The 21,340-nt window shown below is 43.3% G+C and overlaps 1 protein-coding gene across 6 annotated transcripts; it reads left to right on the top strand.

The window, feature by feature from the left end:
* Window positions 1-1,571: 1,571 nt before the first annotated feature.
* On the top strand, window positions 1,572-21,284 carry HAUS4 (HAUS augmin like complex subunit 4). Of its 6 annotated transcripts, none has more exons than XM_058738512.1 (11): window positions 1,572-1,788; window positions 3,257-3,387; window positions 3,731-3,815; window positions 6,200-6,342; window positions 6,432-6,563; window positions 7,027-7,161; window positions 8,130-8,226; window positions 8,838-8,983; window positions 9,341-9,471; window positions 9,816-9,884; window positions 20,721-21,284. In XM_058738512.1, exons 3-11 carry the CDS (start codon window positions 3,761-3,763, stop codon window positions 20,725-20,727), a joined length of 915 nt encoding a protein of 304 aa, XP_058594495.1. In that variant the 5' UTR covers window positions 1,572-1,788; window positions 3,257-3,387; window positions 3,731-3,760; the 3' UTR covers window positions 20,728-21,284. The 6 variants fall into 6 exon arrangements, with proteins under 6 accessions (XP_058594495.1, XP_058594490.1, XP_058594489.1 ...); XM_058738507.1 differs by lacking the exon at window positions 20,721-21,284 and adding an exon at window positions 11,106-11,579 and having other exon boundaries at window positions 1,572-1,780; XM_058738506.1 differs by lacking the exon at window positions 20,721-21,284 and adding an exon at window positions 11,106-11,579.
* Window positions 21,285-21,340: the final 56 nt, after the last annotated feature.

Genomic DNA, 21,340 nt, shown 5'->3' with positions numbered 1-21,340 from the left:
TGCACACCTAACCAAGATTCCTGCCCCACCATCCCAGACTACCAGCTTCTCTGATGCAAGAGATTTGAGAAACTTGGTGTAATTTACTTAGCATCAAATACTATTTTAGAAATAATTCACTTAATGATTACGTTCCAGTCAACTTTGAAAAGAGGGTAGGAGTGAGTGGTGTTTAAGACAGAGAGAGGTAGGGGAACCCCCTTGACAGAAGTAATGATCTTGGGTTAAAGTCTGTAGGCAGCCTCAGGTCAAGCCCAGTGAGAAAGTCAGTCGTCCCCTCCCTCCCATCCAGCCTCCTGCTGAGACCCCTCATTGGCTGAAAGTAGGGCATATGGAAACCCTGAAGTATTTACAGGCAGTCCTTACTGGTCTATATAGGTGTCAAAAAGCAGAATGTGTATCTGGGGGGCAAATGGAAGATATCTAGCTCATTGGTCTAGAGATGGGCCCGTGACCCAGTCTGGTCAATGAGACATATGGGAAAGTCTGCTGTGTACTTTGGGAAAGATTTTCTTCCCTGACTGTTGCAGGAAGAAGGCTCCTCCCCTTCCTGCCTCCTTGGGATGCTGTTGAATTGGATGTACTTCTTGGATTTCTGCAGCTACCCTGTAACCATAAGGAAAATGCAAAAAAACATGACCACAGAGTTACTAAGAAGCCTTGGGATCTCCAGCTCCAGACTTATTTTTTTTTTTTAATTTTTTTTTCAACGTTTTTTATTTTTGGGACAGAGAGAGACAGAGCATGAACGGGGGAGGGGCAGAGAGAGAGGGAGACACAGAATCGGAAACAGGCTCCAGGCTCCAGGCTCCGAGTCATCAGCCCAGAGCCGGACGCGGGGCTCGAACTCACGGACCGCGAGATCGTGACCTGGCTGAAGTCGGACACTTAACCGACTGCGCCACCCAGGCGCCCCTCCAGACTTATTATTAAGCAAACTATACGAGTCCCTATAGTTTAAAAAAGGAGAGAAGGTGAAAGGGAGGGAGGGGGGAGAGGGAGCGAGCTAGCCTGAGAGAGCGAGGTGAATGAAGGATGAGAGATAATGAAGTTAGAGGAGCCTGGGGGAGGAAATTAGATTGGAAGCTGACCCAGGGGGCAGCGCCAGAGTGAAGAGACTGGCAGGTTTAGTGTGGGCGGCAGGTGTAAGGTTCAGAGGGCCATTGGGTCCGATTTAGACTCTGTGAGCTGCGACCATGAACAAGTCACTTAACTTCTCGGCGCCTTAGTTTTCCCCTCTGTAAAATGGGTATGATAGTGACTCTCTCGTAGGATGCCCTAAGAACTGACGTAAGAACTAAATGAGGAACCCGCAAGGCAAGTAAAGCCTATTGACATAGTTCTTGACTCATTGTAGGCCCTCGATAAATGTTAGCAATCATTACCATTTTCTCTACATTTGCCCTCAACAAAGGGGACGCCCTCAGAAAAAGGGGCAAAGAGGCCTTCCCATCCCGCACTCCAAAAGCGGAAAAGCCGGGCTCGCAGATGGTTGAGGACTGAGGGCGCGCGCTCGACGAGGGGCGGGGCCTGCAGTTCCCGCTTCAGGCGGGGCCCCGCCCCTCCTCCCTCCCACGGGGCCGCTGTGCACTATCGGCCTTTTCCCCCTCTCCTCCGAAGTTCCTGCTCAGTCCACCCGGGCCTAGCTTCCCCCAACCCCAGTGCAGGCTCGAGTGAGAGGTTCCGGAGCCCGGGTGCGGGCGGGATTCCGGCGTGGACGCTGCGGGCCATCCCGCCCCAGGCCGCTCCGCACTGCCTCGGGAGCTTCAGCTGCCCCATGGTGTGCAGGTTTGCCTCTGAGGGTCCGAGGGCGGCGCGGCGGGGAGGAGGAGTGCTGGGAGGGTCAGTCCGGCCAGCCCCCGGCCTCCGGCTCGGCCGCCCTCGCCCTTGGGAATCCTTGGCTGCCCAGACGGAAGGGAAGTAGGCGCCGGAGAGCCCTCTCCGCATTTTGATTCATCTCGGGCCCTGTAAGGGTCACATCTTGTGAAAATACCTGTAAAATCAATTTAACGTTCAGTGCAGCGTGTAAAGACAGCTCTAAGAATTTAAAAGACGCCTGAGTCAGAACATTTAAATGCTTGGGTCCCTGTAGCAACGTTTTAACACGTCTGAGTGCAGAGGGTGGAGAATCGAGTCTGATTGTCGCCTTCGTTCACGCCCTGTAACATTTTAAAAGGGTAAAGAAAAGCACCCTAAGAAAACCCCAGTGGGCAGTTCCCCTAGGGAGGGAAGAACAGCTGACTTTTTTGAAATTTGGATTGGTCCTCATTTCCGTCTGCGAAATTTGCCTGCAGAACTTAGATCAACAGAATTGTTAAAACACTGAGTTTAACTAGTGGCTTTTGTTAACGAGTTGTGTTATTAGTTCTTGATGTCTCATCCAAGGCAGGATTTATTATCTCTTTTGCAGGCAAAGAAAGTTTGGCACCAAAAAGCGTTTCCCTTAACTTCACACAGCAGCGACGGCTAAGCTGCAAATGAAGTCCTAGCATCTGGACTCCTCATCTGTGTTCCTCTCTAGACCATGTTACAAAATAAATGAGTAGTAGGGGCGCCTGCGTGGCTCAGTCATTAAGCATCCAACTCTTGATCTTGGCTCAGGTCATGATCTCGTGGGTGGTGGGATGGAGCCACTGCCCCACCAAGGGCTCTGCGGTGACAGCATGGAGTCTGCTTGGGATTCCTTCTCTCCTCTCTCTGCCCTTCCCTGCTCTTGTTCCATCACTCTCTCTCTCTCTCTCTCTCAAAATAAATAAGTAAACTTAATAATAAATGAGTAGTTACTTTGATGCTAGTCATAAAACAAGGGAGTAAACTAAAATGTTCTGTGAACATCAAATGTTAAATCCTAATAACCTTCAATGTCTTCTTTGGGAGGCTCAGCTGCCCTTTGGAGTTTAATACCTTACAGAGAGGATGGGGTGGAGCAAAAAAATGGAAGATAAGGTCAAGGGGAAAATTTTGTCTTGAGTCCAAACTGTGCCCACCTTTACTGCCCCTTTGTGTTGATGTCATCCTTTTCAGTGTACTCCATGTTCTGGCAAAACAGCCCACAGCCCAGCCTTAGCTGTATTAACTACACCTTTGCATTGCTTTTTTGGCGCTGACCTCCCTGTCAGTCTTCTTGTCATGCTCTTTCCTCCAGGTGCTCTTTACTAACGCAGCTATGTGAAAACCAATGGTGGTTGTTCAATATGGAATGATTTGTCATTCCTGAAGGATGATTCTAAAGTTAATGATCAAAAACTACCAACAGATCTTAGATGAAAGGACAAGTTAAAGAAGTACAAGGAACTATTGTGGAATTTGAAAGTGGAGTTATTTGACTAGGGAAAAAAAGCAGACATTGACTCCCCACCCTCCCTTCCCCCAACTCACTCATCACTGGCAAGTAGCAACTCCGTTTTAACTTAGACATAATGGTGAGGGGAGGGGAGCATCGTCCTGTTCAGTGAATTGGAAAATTTTCTTTCCAAAGAAGGCTCCTTTTTAGAAGGCTTGGAACAAGTGGAAACATTTATGTGCTTAGAATGCAAATTGTTTTGCCACTTAGAAGTCTGTCTATAAAACTTGCAAGAGCTTGGGACCCATGATGTGCAATATAGTCCCTCCCTGTAAGAGGCATCCCTGAAGTTCCTCCCCAGCTCGTAGACAACAGAAACTTGAACCCATGGTAGTTTTCTCTGGAGCAGCAACCCAGTTTATTCACTTTGTGTTTTCTTTCACTCAGTTCCACAGATAAGAATTTCAAGAAAATCAGATGGCATCCGGGGATTTCTGCTCACCTGGAGAAGGAATGGAAATACTCCAACAAGGTAAGGGCTGCCATTTGAAGGAGGTTTGATGACTTCTCCAGAGAGATCTTATCCATGTTCTTGCTTTCTATAATAAAAAGGATTTATAAAGTTCACCAGTATGGTTTCTCACATAAAAGCCTAAGTTTCTGGGGGAAACTAGAGAATACATGAAGATTCTTAAATATTCTCTTATTGGAAAACATATTACACTGGCTCCTATCAAGTGTCTGCTCCTGCAGTGGACTAAAAACTCATGCTGCTCTGATGCTGTGTTAGCAGGCATAACCTGAATGTAAGGCTGGCCAAGAAACTCTGTGAAGGCTTCCTTCCTACCTGCAGCTTGAATTTTCTCATATCTTGTACTTTAAAATCTCAGATGCTTCCATATCGTCTCATATCTTGAATTCTTTCCATATCACACCCTTTCTATATCTTGAATCCTTCAAGAACTTGAATCTTCTACATTTTGACCATTTCCATGTTGATCCTTCAGTGCCTGAGGGGAGAAAAAGGAGATTTCTTATTCTTCAAAAGGACTTTCTAAGGGTCCAAAGAATGAAAGTTTGATTGTTTGGTAAGTAGGAGTAAAACAGAAGACCCCAGCAGAAAATGTGTGAGAAAAGAGATAGAAAGGCCGATGGGGTGCCTGGGTGGTTCAGTCGGTTGAGCGTCTGACTTCAGCTCAGGCATGATCTTGTGGTCTGTGAGCCCGAGCCCCGCGTCAAGCTCTGTGCTGACCACTCAGAGCCTGGAGCCTGCTTCGGATTCTGTGTCTCCCTCTCTCTCTGCCCCTCTGCCACTTGTGCTCTGTCTCTTTCAAAAACTAAATAAACATAAATTTTTAAATTTTTTTAATGTTTATTTATTATTGAGAGATGGAGAGACACAGAGAATGGGGAGGGGTAGAGAGAGGGGGAGACACAGAATCTGAAGCAGGCTCTAGGCTCTGAGCTGTCAGCACAGAGCCCGACACGGGGCTCGAACTCACAAACTGCGAGATCATGACCGGAGCCGCAGTTGGTTGCTTAACCAACTGAACCACCCAGGAGCCCCAATAAATGTAAATTTTTTTCTTTAATATGTTTTTTTTTCAACGTTTTTTTTATTTTTTTATTTTTGGGACAGAGAGAGACAGAGCATGAACGGGGGAGGGGCAGAGAGAGAGGGAGACACAGAATCGGAAACAGGCTCCAGGCTCCGAGCCATCAGCCCAGAGCCTGACGCGGGGCTCGAACTCACGGACCGCGAGATCGTGACCTGGCTGAAGTCGGACGCTTAACCGACTGCGCCACCCAGGCGCCCCAATAAATGTAAATTTTTAAAGAAAGCCCCTTGAACCTATGGAATAACCAGAGGATCCCAGTTTCCTGCACTTTTTCTCATACATGTGCTGCTCTGAATCTACGTGGGTTACTCAACTCTGTTTACAATAAGAATTCCATTAAGTTTTTCACTTATCCCTAAGAATATACCTTTTCTCAGTCTTGCTTATGTGACTAGAGATCACATCCAAAGGAACTTTACATGTTTTTTTTTCCCCTTCCTCAAGAATTCTAGTTATTCAGTGTGAATGAGGTATTTGGGGTACTGTGGTGATCCCTACTAAGAAGTCCCTTATTCCTGACTCTATTTGTGTAATATTTTCCAACTGTACTTCCATTTTCTAAGCTCTTAGTTTTATTATCTCATTATTATTTTTTTAAGTTTATTTGTTTTGAGAGAGAGAGAGAGAGAGAGAATGCACTCAGGGAAGGGGCAGAGAAAGAGGAGGAGAGAGCGAGAATCCCAAGCAGACTCCGCACAGTCAGCACAGAGCCCTATGCAGGATTCAAACTCACAAACTGTGAGATCATGACCTGAGCCAAAATCGGTCACTTAACTGACTGAGCCACCCAGGCACCCCAAATCTCTTAGTTTTATTAGAGACTCATTCCCTAATCCTTGGTCAATATCTTTGTATATGTTATAAATACTTGTTACTTTGAGTGTTGCCTCTAGTTTATTTGTGGGGTTTTTTTGTTTGTTTTTTTTTTAAACATTTCATTAGGGGCGCCTGGGTGGCTCAGTCAGTTAAGTGGCCAGCTTCGGCTCAGGTCATGATCACACGGCCTGTAAGTTCAAGCCCTGTATCGGTCAGGCTCTGCATTGACAGCTGGAGCCTGCTTTGGATTCTGTGTCTCCCTCTCTCTCTGCCCCACCCCTTGCATTCTGTCTCTCTCTCAAAAATAAATAAACATTAACATTTTTTAAAATAAATAAAAATAAATAAATAAACATTTCATTAGATTTAGAAAACTCCCCTACCAAAAACCTTTTTGAAAGTGTTAAGCTAAGAGTTATTCTCAATTATATATAATACCATCCTTGCTTTTTTTTTGTCTCTATGGGGACATCCCACGAAGTGTGCAGCAAACAGCTTCCTCCTTGTAACCTGAGTGAAAAGGACCTGTTACAAAACCCACACTTCAGCAAGCTGCTGCTGAGTCTCGCACAACACGTAGACGAGAGTGGCTTAAGCCTCACCCTGGCAAAGGAGCAGGCTCAGGTAAGAGCTCTTGGGGGAGGGATGATAGGAGGAAGGGAAAATCTTGCAAGACAGAGAAGTTCCTACCTGGGATTTTTTTGGTTTTCTAGGCATGGAAGGAAGTTCGACTGCATAAAACAACATGGTTGAGGTCTGAGATTTTACAGAGAGGCATTCAAGAGCTGCTTGTGGACTACTATGTGAAGACACAAGACACAAATTTAACTTCTGAGGACAAAAAGGTGAAGCAGGAGAGACACAGTAGGCATTGGTTACCACCTGCAGGAATGACTAGGCCAACTATGGCTTCGCCTGATTGTATGATCTAGGGGAAATAGGAGCTTTGAGTAATGGTTATCAAAAAAGAACTGGACAGGGGGCACCTGGCTGGCTTGGGGGGTAGAGCATGCCTCTCTTGATCTCAGGGTTGTGAGTTTGAGCCCCATGTTGGGTGTAGAGATTACTTAAAAATAAAACCTTAACAAAAAAAAGGAAAGAAAGAAATGGACCGTAGTTATGGGGGAAGAGGTGGGTGTGTTGTTAGGGTTTTGAAAAGGAAGACTGACAGGAGAAAGCGCTGGCAGCTGAAGGGGATAACGTGTTTGAGGACTTTAAAAATGTGTGAAGAACTGGTATATGAGGATGGAGGAGGTGGAGTGGGAGAAATTTTATAGTAACCTCTTTTTGTTTTTTATTCTCTTTCAGTTTCACGAGACCCTTGAACAGCGGCTACTCGTGACTGAACTGACGGGGCTGTTAGGGCCCAGCCGGGAGAAGGAAATGCCTCCACTGCTAGGGCTGGAGAAAGCCGACCTTCTGGAGCTCATGCCCCCCTCAGAGGTTGGGAGTGGGCAGATACGGGGACCAAAGAAGTGAAATGGTTTAATTTCTCCCATATACTTTAACGTGGTCTCGTTACACTTTATTGTTTTTTCAAAAATGATACGCGTTAATTTCATGGGGGGGGGGCCAAACTCTAATAAATAAGAGATAGATATGTTACACAGAAGAGAGTAAAAGCTGAAATACTACATCTAGAAATAAATACCGTGTTTTATATATAACTTGACATAAACGGTATTATAGCCTCCATGCTTGTATAGTGAATATAATCAGTTTTCACTGAATATATTTTGGACTTTTTTTCGAGTCAATAAATAAACATAAATAAACCGATAGTTCCTAAAGCACTCCAAGCACAGTGCCAGGCACGTAGTTTGTGCTCAGTGTTCTTAGTATATCATCAATTTAAATCACTGGTAGGATTCCATTGTGTGGGGGCACCTGGCACGCTCAGTTGGTAGAGCACATGACTCTTGATCTCTGGGTGGTGAGTTTGAGCCCTAGGATGGGGGGGTGGAGATTACACTAAAAAACCTAAAAAAAACCAAAAGGATTCCATTGTATGAATGTAGCACAGTTTGCTCAACATTAGTGATCGATACGGTTGTTTCTACATTTTGCTGTTAGAAACCACACTGATAGGAACATGCTAGTTCATAGGTGTGTTTGCCTTTGTATGATTATTTCCCGGAGTATTAGTACTTAAGGTGGGATCAATGGGTCAAGAGGATATACACATTAAACATTGGTGCATATTGCCAGCTCCCCACTTTTTCGTCAGCATGGGCTCTTAACCATCATTTTATCCTTTGCAAATTTGGTAGGCTAAAAGTGAATCTCCTTGATGTCTCTTGAGGCATTTTCTCTGGTTATCACTGAGATACTTATCATCCTGTGCTCATCGGCTGGATCTTCCTAGTTCTAACGGTCTATTAGCATCTCGTTTCTCATTCCTGCGGATGTAGGATTTTGTGTGGATGAGAGCTCGGCTCCCGCTGGAAGTAGAGGAGCAGCTCAAGAAGAAATGTTTCACCCTGCTGTGCTACCATGACCCCAATTCAGGTGAGTGCTAGCACTCTGTTCTGTCCACAGCTGACCTTCCAGTCTCTTGGTCTGCTCTTCTGAGAATAACTTGTTGAATTATAGATTTGCGACAGAAGCTAGGAAGCACTGGAGAGGCTTCTTTCCTTGCTGGTAGAATACAAGCAAGGAATTGTGTGAAAACCAAGTGGGAGTGTCCTCTTGCTACAGGGAAGGATGAATTCATTCTCAGGAGAATCGGAATGAAATAGGGAGGAAAGTTCAAGCTAATAGGTGTTCTCCTTATTTATTTGACTTAAGAATTAAGGGCCAAATCTGGAATTAAAGGTAAGAGCAAGGGGCACATGGCTGGCTCAGATGGAAGAGCATGTGACTCTTGATCTCTAGGTTGTGAGGCCAAGCCCCACGTTGGGTGTAGAGATTACTTAAATAAATAAAATTTTAAAATAAAAAATAAAGGTAAGAGGAAAGAGAACTTAATTATGAGAAGTGGGCCATTTTAACAGGACGTCAGAAGAAAACCTGAAGAGAGAATATGTAGAGCTAGATAAGGGATAAGGCACTGAAAAATGGCCTCAGAAGGGCAGTAGCAGTTAGGGTTTTCCTGTCTAGTCCTCTGTTTCTTTGCCCAGATTCAGACAGTGAAACCTTGAAGGCGGCAAAGGTGTGGAAATTGGCAGAGATCCTGGTGGGTGAGAAGCAGCAATGCCAGGATGCCAAGAGCCAGCAGCAGGAGCAGATGGTGCTGCTGGAGAAGAAGAGTGCCACCTACTCCCAGGTTTGTCAGGGCAGTGGGATAGCCACTCCCCCTTTTATCCTGGCCCCAGGGGCACTTTGGGGGAAGCCAAGAATTTTTTTTTCTAATGTTTATTTATTTTTGAGAGAGAGACAAAGCGTGAGCAGGGGCGGGGCAGAGAGAGAAAAAGACAGAATCCAAAGCAGGCTCCAGGCTCCAAGCTGCCAGCACAGAGCCTGATGGTGGGGCTCGAACTCATGAACTGTGAGATCATGACCTGAGCCAATGCTTAACCGACTGAGCCACCCGGGTGCCCTGAGGAAGACAAGGATTTCTGATCTGCCTTCTTTACTACTGACTTTGATTTTGCCCTCTTCTTCCTGCCTCCCGGGGGCTCAGGTGCTTCTCCGCTGCCTAGCCTTGCTGCAGAGGCTTCTTCAAGAGCACCGGCTTAAGACTCAGTCTGAGCTGGACCGCATCAATGCTCAGTACCTAGAGATCAAGTGCAGTGCCATGATCCTTAAGCTGAGGTGAGCTTTGACCCCTGTGGGTCCAAGGAACTCTGTCTCACACACCACCCCCTTCAATCGTCACCCTCATCTGTCTTTCCTCTCAACCATGCCTAGCACCTTGTGGGTATTAGCCTTTGGATTACCCATAAGCATTCACCATTCCTGAGTCTTATTTTTAAAGCCTTCTGAAATAGGTGCTTTCCTGTGAGATGAGATACATTGCTCAGGAACTCAGAGTGACCTTGCTTGTCCTGTCACTGCTTAGCCCACACCTTGACCATAGGCAGGTACTCTCTGTTGTGTTCATAACTTTGCTGTTGTCAGGGATCATCAGGCTGATATTTCTTTCTTCCCTTTGTCAGGATGGAGGAGCTAAAGATCTTGTCTGACACTTACACTACTGAGAAAGTGGAAGTTCATCGTCTCATTAGGTAAGAACTCCCAGGGTGCCTGGGTGGCTCAGTCGGTTAAGCATCCGACTTCCGCTCAGGTCATGATCTCATGGTTCCTGAGTTCGAGCCCCACGTCGGGCTCTGTGCTGACAGCTCAGAGCCTGGAGCCTGCTTCGGATTCTGTCTCCCTCTCTCTCTGCCCTTCCCCTGCTGACACTCTGTCTCTCTGTCTCTCTCTCTCTCTCTCTCTCAAAAATAAAATAAACATTAAAAAATTTTTTGAAAAAAAAAAGGTAAGAACTCGTGAGGACAGGGTGCAGTTACTCAGAGCTAGTCCTGTGTTCTCCACACCTATTCATTTTAACGTGGTCACATTCTTGTCTACTTTCTTTCTTTTTTTAAAAAATTTATTAATTTATATTCAAGTTAGTTAACATACAGTGTAGTATTGGTTTCAGGAGTAGAATCCAGTGATTCATGACTTACATGCAACACCCAGTGCTCATCCCAGTAAGTGCCCTCCTTAATGCCCATCCCCCATTTAGCCCATCCCCCCACCCACCTCCCCTCCAGCAACCCTCAGTTTGTTCTCTATATTTAAGAGTCTCTTATGGTTTGCCTCCCTTCTGTTTTTCTTATTTTTCCTTCTTTTCCCCTATGTTCATCTCTGTTTTGTTTCTTAAATTGCACATATGAGTGAAATCATATGACATTTGTCTTTCTCTGACTTATTTTGCTTAGCATAATACACTCTAGTTCCATTCACTTTGTTGCAGGTGGCAAGATTTCATTCTTTTTGATTGCTGAGTAATATTACACTGTATATAGGGGCGCCTGGGTGGCTCAGTTGGTTGGGTGACCAACTTCAGCTTAGGTCATGATCTCCATGGTCCATGGGCTCGAGCCCCATGTCAGGCTCTGTGCTGACAGCTCAGGGCCTGGAGCCTGCTTCAGATTCTGGGTCTCCCTCTCTCTCTTCTCCTACCCCCCTTGTGTTCTATCAAAAATAAATAAACATTAAAAATTTTTTTAAAAATTACACTATATATATATATACACACATCACATCTTCTTTATCCATTCATCTGTCGATGGACATTTGGGCTCTTTCCATACTTTGGCTATTGTTGATAGCGCTGCTGTAAACATTGGGGTGCATGTACCTGTTTCAATCAGCATTTTTTTATCTTTTGGATAATCTTGTCTACTTTCTGAGGAGTCAGATCCTTATCTTGTATCTTCTGTTCCCCGGGTGTGTAGGGACCGTTTGGAGGGGGCCATCTGCCTACAAGAGCAGGACATGGAGAAGTCCCGACAGGTCCTGAGCACCTATGAGGTCCTTGGGGAGGAGTTTGACAGGCTGGTAAAAGAGTACACTCAACTCAAGCAGGCAACTGAGAACAAGCACTGGGCCCTCCAAGAGTTTAACAAGGCCTGCCGCTGAGCGCTGGCTGGTGGGGGTCTGGAGGTGGACTTCTGCTCCGGTGCTGCCTCCCCCTCCTCCTGCCAAAAGGACCACCTCCACCTGAGGCCCACCTTCACTCCGGGAGTGTGGGGACACTTGCTTGAAGCCCTGCAATGGTTTAGGCACCGTCCTGGTTTTTCTTCCTTGTTTACAGTGACTGAGTCTCTTCTGGGAAATGTAACAGATTTATATAATTTTATGTGCAACTATTTGTCAGTGTCACCCCTATAGGATATTTGATTACCTCCTGAATAAAGTGATGATGCTTCCTTTGGGCAAGGATGAAAAAAGAATATGAAAGGTGGGTAAGGAGGAGAACTGAGTGGATCCAGACAGACCGATGGATAATGCCTCTGCCAGCAGTGGGAGGCAGGAGTGCAGCCTGCCCACCTGGAGCCTTAGAGGCTTCATTCTTGGAGAGCAGACATGGATTACATCTGGCCTTGCTCTTGAAGAACTGTAATATCCAGAGGAGTGCTCGATGCCAAGGCGGGGTAGGGGGGGAGGGGGAACTATTCCGTCACCAAAGCTCTCAGTGGGGCAGTCCTGATAAAGCAGCAGGGCACCCAGCTCTGTTACTGGAAGGGACACCAGCCCCTTGGATTCCTGGTTCCCTCTGGTGTGGTTTGAGGGTTACCTTTTCCTCTGAAAGCAGAGAGTGGGAAGAGATCACCCTGAGGGACCAAGTTTCACAGTCCACTTATTTTAGAGCAAGGCAGGGTCCTGATTGGCATCACAGTCAGGGACTGAGAACAGAAGCAGAAGACCTCCACCCTTATTTAGAAGAGCCTACCTAGCTTCTCAAACTTCTTTCAAGGGAGGCTGTCTCGAGGCATTCTGCTACAATGAATAACGATGGTCTTGGATTGCTTTATAGGAAAGACTAAGGTCTTTGACATAATTTTATTTTTTTTTAAGTTTATTTATTTTGAGAGAGAGAGTGTGAGTGGGGGAGGGCCAGACAGAGGGAGAGAAAATCCCAGAGAGCCAGAGAGAGAGAGAATCTACACTGTCAATGTAGAGCTGGGGCTGGAACCCACAAGCCCTGATATCATGACCTGAACCAAAATCAAGAGCTGGATGCTCAACTGACTGAGCCACCCAGGTGCCCTGACATAATTTTAACTTTTTTTTTTAGCTTTTTCTGTAAATGGTACTTATTGCCATTTATCTATAAGGAAAATTAACAAATCACAAACCAATTAATGGAAAAAGTCAGAAATAATCAATATTGCTTAGTTCTATAGTGTTCTTTTCCCCAACATTTTTGGGGTAAAGTTTCAAACTTACAGAAAAATATAAAAGAATAATACAATAAGCACCAGTATAATCTCAACAACCTAGATTCAACAACTGCTAACATTTTGATTTCCTCTGTCTCTTTTCTCTCCTGCCTCCCTCTCTCTCTAAATAGATTGATAAATATTTGGTTATATGGACTTTTTTTTTCTAGAACCATTTTATAGTAAATTACAGATGTGATATTTCATTTCTTAAATACTTAAGCAGGTAACTCCTAAAAATAGGGGCACTCCTCTGTATAACTAATAAAATTATTATACCTAAAAGTTAGTAACTTTGTAATAACTCTTATCCAGGTCATATTAAAATTTCCCTAATATGTTTTCCTGGTCTAGGGTCCAATAAAGGCCCAGGCATTACATTTGGATATTAGGTTTCTTTAATCTCTCTCTCTCTCTTTTTTTTTAATGTTTACTTATTTTTGAGAGCAAGAGACAGAGAGAGAGTGCAAGCAGGGGAGGGGCAGAGAGAGGGAGAAAGAGAATCCCAAGCAGGCTCCACACTTACTGCAGAGCCCGATGTGGGGCTCAACCTCATTAACCAACTGAACCACCCAGGCGCCCCTTTAATCTCTTTTAAAATAAACCATTTCGGGGCGCCTGGGTGGCGCAGTCGGTTAAGCGTCCGACTTCAGCCAGGTCACGATCTCGCCGTCCGTGAGTTCGAGCCCCGCGTCAGGCTCTGAGCTGATGGCTCAGAGCCTGGAGCCTGTTTCCGATTCTGTGTCTCCCTCTCTCTCTCTGCCCCTCCCCCGTTCATGCTCTGTCTCTCTCTGTCCCAAAAATAAATAAAAAAAAACGTTGAAAAAAAAAAAAAAAAAAATAAATAAACCATTTCTCCTACCTTTTTTTTTTCTTTTTAAGTAGAAATTAATTTTTTGAAAAATCCTGGCTGGTTACTTTGTAGAACGTCCCGTTGTCTATTTCCTGCAGTAGTTAACTTGCGCCTTGCCTGTTCTGTCCAATATAGTAGCCACTAGCCACATACAGGTATTTAAATTCAAATTTAAGTTAATTAGGATGACATAAAATTTCAGTAGGTTGGTGGTTACTGTATTGGATGGTACAAATATACAACATTTCTATCATTCTAGGAAGTTCTAGGGGCACCAGACTTGTTCAGTCAGTGGAACAGTCAGTGGGACTCTTGATCTTGGATTGTGAGTTCAAGACCCACGTTGGAAGGCAGCTATGCTCACCACTATGCTACCAATGCTAGACCCATGTTGGGAGTATAGATTACTTAATAAATGTTTAAATTTTTTTTTAATTTTTTAAATGTGGAGCTCGAACTCAAACTGAGATTGTGACCTGAACTGAAGTTAGACATCCAACTACTGAGCCACCCCAGTCCCAATAAATAAAAGTTTTTAAAAATATAAAGAAGCTATTGGGGTGCCAAGGTGGCTCATTCGGTTAAGTGTTCGACTCTTGATTTCTGCCCAGGTCATGATCTCATGGTGTGAAATAGAGCCCTGTGTTGGGCTCTGCACTGATTGTGGAGCTGGCTTGGGATTTCCTTTCCCCTCTCTCTGCCCCTCCCCCACTCCCCATTTGTTCTCTCTCTCTCAAAATAAATAAACATTAACAAAAAATTCAAATGCTGTTTAAAAAAAAGTTCTATTGGACAGTGCTATAAGCCTATATTTCCTGTAAACTGGAAGTAGGTCTACAGCCTTTTTAGATTCAGGGTAAACATTTTTGCAAAGAATACTTAATAGATGACATAATGTACTTCACATTATATCACCCTGGAGCCATATCAGGTTAGAGTGTGTCACTATTAATTATCCTGGGTTGGGGATGCCTGGGTGGCTCAGTCGGTTAAGCATCCGACTTCGGCTCAGGTCATGATCTCACAAGTTCGAGAGTTTGAGCCCTGCCTGGGGCTCTGTGCTGACAGCTCAGAAGCCTGGAGCCTGCTTCAGATTCTGTCTCCCTCTCTCTCTGCCCCTCACCCCCTCACATTCTGTCTCTTTCCCTCTCTCTCAAAAATAAACATTAAAAAAAATTTTTTTTTTAAAGATTTAAATTATGCTGAGTTGGATTGCTTGGTTAAGGTGGTAACTGCTGATGTCTCTAAAATATAGAAGTACATTTTCCCTTTGTAGTTAGTAGCATCTGGAGATGACATCAAAAGTCTCAAAATAGTTTTTCCTGATATTTATTATGGCATTTAGCATTTCCTTAGTTAGGTACTCATCTTAAACCATACTAGGTTTTGGTATTTGAAATAATGATAAAAAAAATGGACTCTGTCTTAGTGTCTACAACTTATAGACAATAGTGGACACATAAAAACTGTCTAAGAATATGGGGCGGCTGGGTAGTTCAGTCAGTTAAGCATCCAACTTCAGCTCAGGTCATGATCTCCCAGTTTGTGGGTTTGAGCCCCGCATCAGGCTCTGTGCTGACAGCTCAGGGCCTGGAGCCTGCTTCAGATTCTGTGTCTCCCTCTCTCTCTGCCCCTCCCCCCCCAAAAAAATGAATAAACGTTAAAAAATGAATTTAAAAGACAGTCTAAGAATATAAAGTAACAGGAAGTGCAAATGAGTATGGTTGAAAAACCAAGAGAAGTGAATCAGGGATTATAAGGTAGAGCCTTAGTAGGGAAAACAGATTTGGTTCAGGATTTGTAGAGGTGAGTCTGGGATGGCATTGTGCAAAAAGTGACAAAGACAGAGAAAGGGGAAGCGACGGTAAGTGAAAGCACAGGGTGAGAAATGAGTAAATCGCACACCAAGGAAAGCTTTCATCTTAAATGACCAAAATTTGAAAAGAATATCCCCTGGTGTCAATCAAGTTTCTGGAGAGCTGAGGTTTGAGAAGTGACTACCTGAGAAAACAAAATGGCTTCCAAGGCTGTGGTTCTCAGCCCTGGTTCCCTAAATGACAGGGAGCTGGACAGCTAGTTGTTCCTCGTGTTTCCCAAAACCTAAATAAAACTGAACATTTGCTAGCAACAGTGCTGCCCAACTATATAAAAAACATTGGCTTAAAAGCAAAACAAATGTGCTTTGTAAAAAAATTCAAGCAGAAATATATAAAAGTAAAAGGTTTAACATGTGCACATGCGTGTACATACACACACGGCCCATTATGCCAATTCACTACCCCAGAATAACTAGACTGATTTGGTGAATATAATGCCAGAGCAGAGCTTTTTCTAAACATTTGCAAATGTATGCACAGAAATATTAGCTCATATCGTTGGGGGTATGGCTGTATCATGATTTCACCATTCCCTTTATGATAGATATTCAGATTGTTCCCAGCTTGCCCTATTACACAATGCTTAATTGAATATCATTGCATTTGTTTCTTGCTCAAGTGCCTTTAAAGCATTTTTGGTATAGAAAATCAATATATTAATTCTAGTAATTTCATGAAAAAATAAACTAATTACTGAGCTTATGAATATAGTTTGGTAGAAAAAGTATCTCCAGACTGTTCCATGGAGGTGGGAGAAGGGACATAAAGGGTGTTCGGTGCTGCCCAAAGGGGACACTACAGCAGTTTGTCTTGGTCCTCATTCTTCGCAGTGAGTGGAGATAGCAGGTTCGCAGGATGAGCCGTTGGCTAGTGTGGACTAGGTGGGAAGGGGATTGGAGGAGGGCCAGCAGAGGGGGTGGGTGACAGTGAGAGCTGAAGGTTAACATCCTGGACTTCAGTTGCCCTCGCTGCCCCTCACGCGTTTCAGAAAAGATTTACATTTACTGCCTTTCCTTCATTCTTTTGCAGGCATATCTTTCTTCACTTGTCTTTTACTACATCTGATCAAGAACTAAGTCTTGCTGATTCTTCCTCAATAATAAGAAACAAAGTATATCACCTCCAGAGCTCAGGATAGGATTGTTCTTTTTTTTTTCTTTTAATAATTATTTATTTTTGAGAGAGAGAGAGAGTGAGAACGCACAAGTCAGGGGTGGGTAGACAGAAAGGGAGACACAGAATCCGAAGCAGGTTTCAGGCTCTCAACTGTCAGCACAGAGCTGAATGCAGGGCTTGAACTCACGGACCACAAGATCATGACCTGATCGATGGTCGGATGCTTAATCGACTGAGCCACCCAGGCGCCCCTAGGATTGTTCTCCTTAAGGAAACTCTGGGGCTCTTGGACAAACTAAACCTGTTCCCTCAAGGTTCTCTATGAAGGGTGACTATCCAGGTCTCTGGGGCAGCCACCCTGCATTTTCCCTCAGCCACCACAAAGAGGAAATACAGTGCCCCCTTAGAGCCCAGTTTGATGATCCCCAAAGGAGAAAGGAATCCCTGACATCCACCCCCCTCTGTGGGGCCCCTCACCCTGTGAACAGTCCCTCCGCATTACCCATCTTGAAGGACCTGAGCTAGGTTTTGTTAAAGGAACTGGTAGGTCAGGGTGCCTGGGTAGCTCTGTCAGTTGAGCATCCGACTTCAGCTCAGGTTATGATCTCACAAGTTTGAGAGTTTGAGCCCTGCCTGGGGCTCTGTGCTGACAGCTCAGAGCCTGGAGCCTTGGATTCTGTGTCTCCCTGTCTCTGCCTATCTCCCACTTGTCCTCTCTCTCTCTCTCTCTCAAATAAATGTTAAAAAAAAAATTATATGTTACTAAAAAAAGGAATTGATAGGTCTTTTCATATCTTAAGACAGTGAAAATGTAAGAGGCAAATGATAATGGACAAGATTAGCAATCTGTAGAAATAATTTACCAAAAAAAGTGGTATGTCGTCGATGGGGTATCTGGGTGACTCAGTTGGTTAAGCCTTAGACTCTTGATTTCGGCTCAGATCATGATCTCACGATTTGCGAGTTTGAACCCCTCATTGGGCTAAGTGCTGACAGTGCAGAGCCTGCTTGGGATTCTCCCTCTGTCTGTCTCCGCCCCCCCCCCCAAATAAATAAATACACTTAAAAAAAAAAAAACAGTAAAAATGGTATGTATTTGAGTGGCTGAGGTCTAGCCTAAGTGGCTTTCCTAGTCTCAGAAAAATACAGTGAAATTTAGAGACACTTAAATGTACCAAGCCTGGCTGAAGAAAGAATGTATAATGAAAAGTAAACGATTAGCCCAGAGTTTAGAAAAGGGTTATCCAAAGAGCAAGGTCAGGGCTCTCCCAAGTAACGGAACCTATGATTATATGATTATATTATATTATTATGTATGTTATATTATTATATTTATTATATTATATTAATTAGATAAAAAGATTTATTTTAAGGAATTGGCTCATGTGATTGTGGGGCTGGCAATTCTGAAATTTATAGTGCAGGCTGTAGACAGGAGACTCTGGCAGAAGTGATGCTCTTGTCTTGAGGCAGAATTTCTTATTCAGCGGGAAACCTCAGTTTTTGCTCTAAAGGCCTTAAACTGGGGTGCCTGGTTGGCTCAGTCAGTTGAGCATACAACTCTTGGTTTCAGCTCAGGTCATGATCCCAGGATTGTGGGACTGAGTCCCACATCAGGCTCTGTGCTGCACTTAGAGCCTGCTTGAGATTCTCTCTCTCTCTCTCTCTCTCTCTCTCTCTCTCTCTCTCTCTCTGTTAAAATAAATAAAATTTAAAGAAAAGTCTTCCAGGAGCACCTGGGTTGCTCAGTTGGTTAAGTGTCCGACTTCAGCTTAGGTCATGATCTCACAGTTCATGAGTTTGAGCCCCACATTGGCCTCTCTGCCGTCATCACAGAGCCCACTTTGGATCTTCTGTCCCCCTTTCTCTCTGCCCTCCTCTACTCATTCTCTGTCAATAAATAAATAAACTTTAAAAATGTCTTCCATATAATATAAACACATTTATTACAGGAAATTTGGAAAATACCATTTTTTTCCCACATATCAAAGTCATTCTGTGTATACAGTTTGTAATCTGTGTCACAGAATAGCATATCATTGAGTGGTCCTCCATGCTATTAAATTTTCTCTGGCAACATTGATTTTAATGGCTGCTTAAGATTTCATTGCATGGATGATTTATTTAACCATACCCCTATAGGATATCCAAGTTGTTGTTTTACATTCTTTGTAATCATAAAAAAAAATGCTACACTAAGCATTTCTCTTAATTAATCTTTGTCCTAGTTTGGAAAGATTGTCTAGGATAGTAGGATAGCTTTCTAGAAGGAAAATTATAGATGATATATCTTAAGGTTAAGATCGAAGGCTCTAGAGTCTGTTGACCTGAGTTTGTACCCCATCCAAACTCTTTCTTAGAGGGGCAGCTCACTTAATCTTTCTAAGACTGAAAAAATAATATTTCCTACCTCACAGCGTTCTTATAAATGTGGAATGCTTTTCATAGAACCTGACACAAAAGAAGGGCTCAGTAATTGTTAGCTGTTTTTATTATTACAAATAAAATCATTTTTAATCACAAACATGTACACACATACAAGTGGTCTGTTTCTGGACTATTGGTTTAGCTCTTTTATTCTCTCTATTCTTATACCAACTGCACGTTGTGTCCCTTTATTTATTTATATATTGCTTATTTCATAAAGGGGTTTAAGGTAAAGGGCTAAAACTATAGAATAAATTCTTTCTTCACTCTCCTCTTTTTTAAAATTTTCTTTGATTTTCTTGTCTGATTTTTATACAGATGAACAGTGGAATCACTATGTCAAGTAACAAAATATTCCATTAGAATTGTGATTGAATGTTGTAAAAGTGAGAAATTAATTTTGTAAGAATTGACATCTTTATGAGATTCATTTTTTGTAACACGGCTGTCTCCTTTTTTTTCTCTTTCATTGTATCAGCAAAACTTTGTAGTTTTCTTCTTTTTTTAATGTTTATTTATTTATTTTGAGAGAGAGAGTGTGTGCAAGCAGGGGAGGGGCAGAGAGAGGAGAGAGAATTCCAAGCAGGCTCCACGCTGTCAGTGCAGAGCCTGACGTGGGGCTTGATCTCATGAACCTGAACTGAAATCAAGAGTTGGATGCTTAACCAACTGAGCCACTCAGGTGCCCCTATTGTTTTCTTTATATAAGTTCCTCACATTTTTCAGTAAGGTTACAACTAAGTATTTTATAGCAGTGTTATTGTTACCACTGTGAATGGGGAAAATACTAATCATGATTTTTTTTAAACTTTTTTTAACATTTATTTATTTTTGAGACAGAGAGAGAGCATGAACAGGGGAGTGTCAGAGAAAGAGGGAGACACAGAATCCAAAACAGGCTCCAGGCTCTGGGCTGTCAGCACAGAGCCCAACGTGGGGCTCGAACCCACGGACCACGAGATCATGACCTGAGCCGAAGTCGGACGCTTAACCGACTGAGCCACCCAGGCGCCCCCAATCATGATATTGAAGGCTTACTATGTGCAGGAAAGTGTGTTGCTATTTTAATTAATTTAAACTGAACGAATCATCAGGGTGCCTGGGTGGCTCAGTCAGTTGAGCACTGACTCTTGATTTCGGCTCAGGTCATGATCTCATGGTTCTTGAGTTGGAGCCCTGAGTCATTGGGCTTTGTCAGCACAGAGCCTTGCTTAGGATTTCTCTCTCCCTCTCTCTCTCTCTGCCCCTCCCCTGCTTGCTCTGTCTCAGAATAAATAAACATTTAAACTTAACTAATTCTCAATAGATAAAAATTGTTATTTACATTCCCATCTTATGGATGAGGAAACTGAGGCCAGAGATGTTTATTCTCACGTGGCTAGTAAATGGAAGAACAGAACTTTAATCTCTTTCCATCTGGCTCCATAGTCCCGTCTTTTTTTATATATATAAAGATTTTATTATTTTTTAAAATTTTGATGCTTATTTAGTTTTGAGAGAGAGAGAGAAGAAGCACAAGTGGGGGGGGGGGGTGCAAAGAGGGTAACACAGAATCAAAAGCAGGCTCCAGGCTCTCAGCTGTCAGCATAGAGCCTGACGCAGGGCTTCAGCCCATGAACTGTGAGATCATGACCGCTAAAGTCAGATGCTTCACTAACTGAGCCACCTAGGTACTCCCAAAATTTTATTTTTAAGTAATCTCTGTAACCACGGTGGGTCTTGAACCCACAATCCCACAAAAGTCATATGCTCCACTGACTGAGCCAGCCAGGCACCTCTTCACAGTCCATAATCTTAACTATCATGTTTTTGGGATATTTTTATTAATTATGTCTTCTAACTGGTTATTCTCAGCATTTAAAAGGCTACAGGAGGGAGGGAGACACGGAATCCAAAGCAGGCTCCAGTCTCTGAGCTGTCAGCACAAAGCCAGACGCCGGACTTGAACTCACAGACCGCAACCGCAAGATCATGACCTGAGCTGAAGTCAGACACTTAACCAACTGAGCCACCCAGGTGCCCCCTTCCCTTTTTTTTTCAGTTCTCATCATTTTAAAATAGATTCTTATGGATTTTCTATGTATACAATTATATCATCTGCAAACAGTGATAAATTTGCTTCTCTCTTTCCAAAAGCTGTAACCCCTTTTTCAAATTTCCAGCCTATTTTATTTGATTTTTCAGAATAATATTAAATAACACAGTGATGAAAGTAGACATTCTTTTTTTTACATAAACTGTTGACTTCATATATATAAGTACATGTGTTTATATATGAAGAATATTAACACTATTAGGAGTGTTTACAGAAAATGGAATTGATTTGCCACGTTCTCTTTGGTGACTATTAAAAATGATCAAATTTTTTTTGTTTGGTTTATTTTGACCTTTTATATAAATAAATTTCCTAATACCTAATCTTGTCTTCAATCCTGAGATTAAGCTCTAATTGGTTGTGGTATATAATTATTATA

The sequence above is a fragment of the Neofelis nebulosa genome, chromosome 7 (assembly GCF_028018385.1).
Source record: "Neofelis nebulosa isolate mNeoNeb1 chromosome 7, mNeoNeb1.pri, whole genome shotgun sequence".
NCBI classification, from domain to species: Eukaryota; Metazoa; Chordata; class Mammalia; order Carnivora; family Felidae; genus Neofelis; species Neofelis nebulosa.
This window is presented reverse-complemented; position numbering and strand designations above follow the sequence as displayed.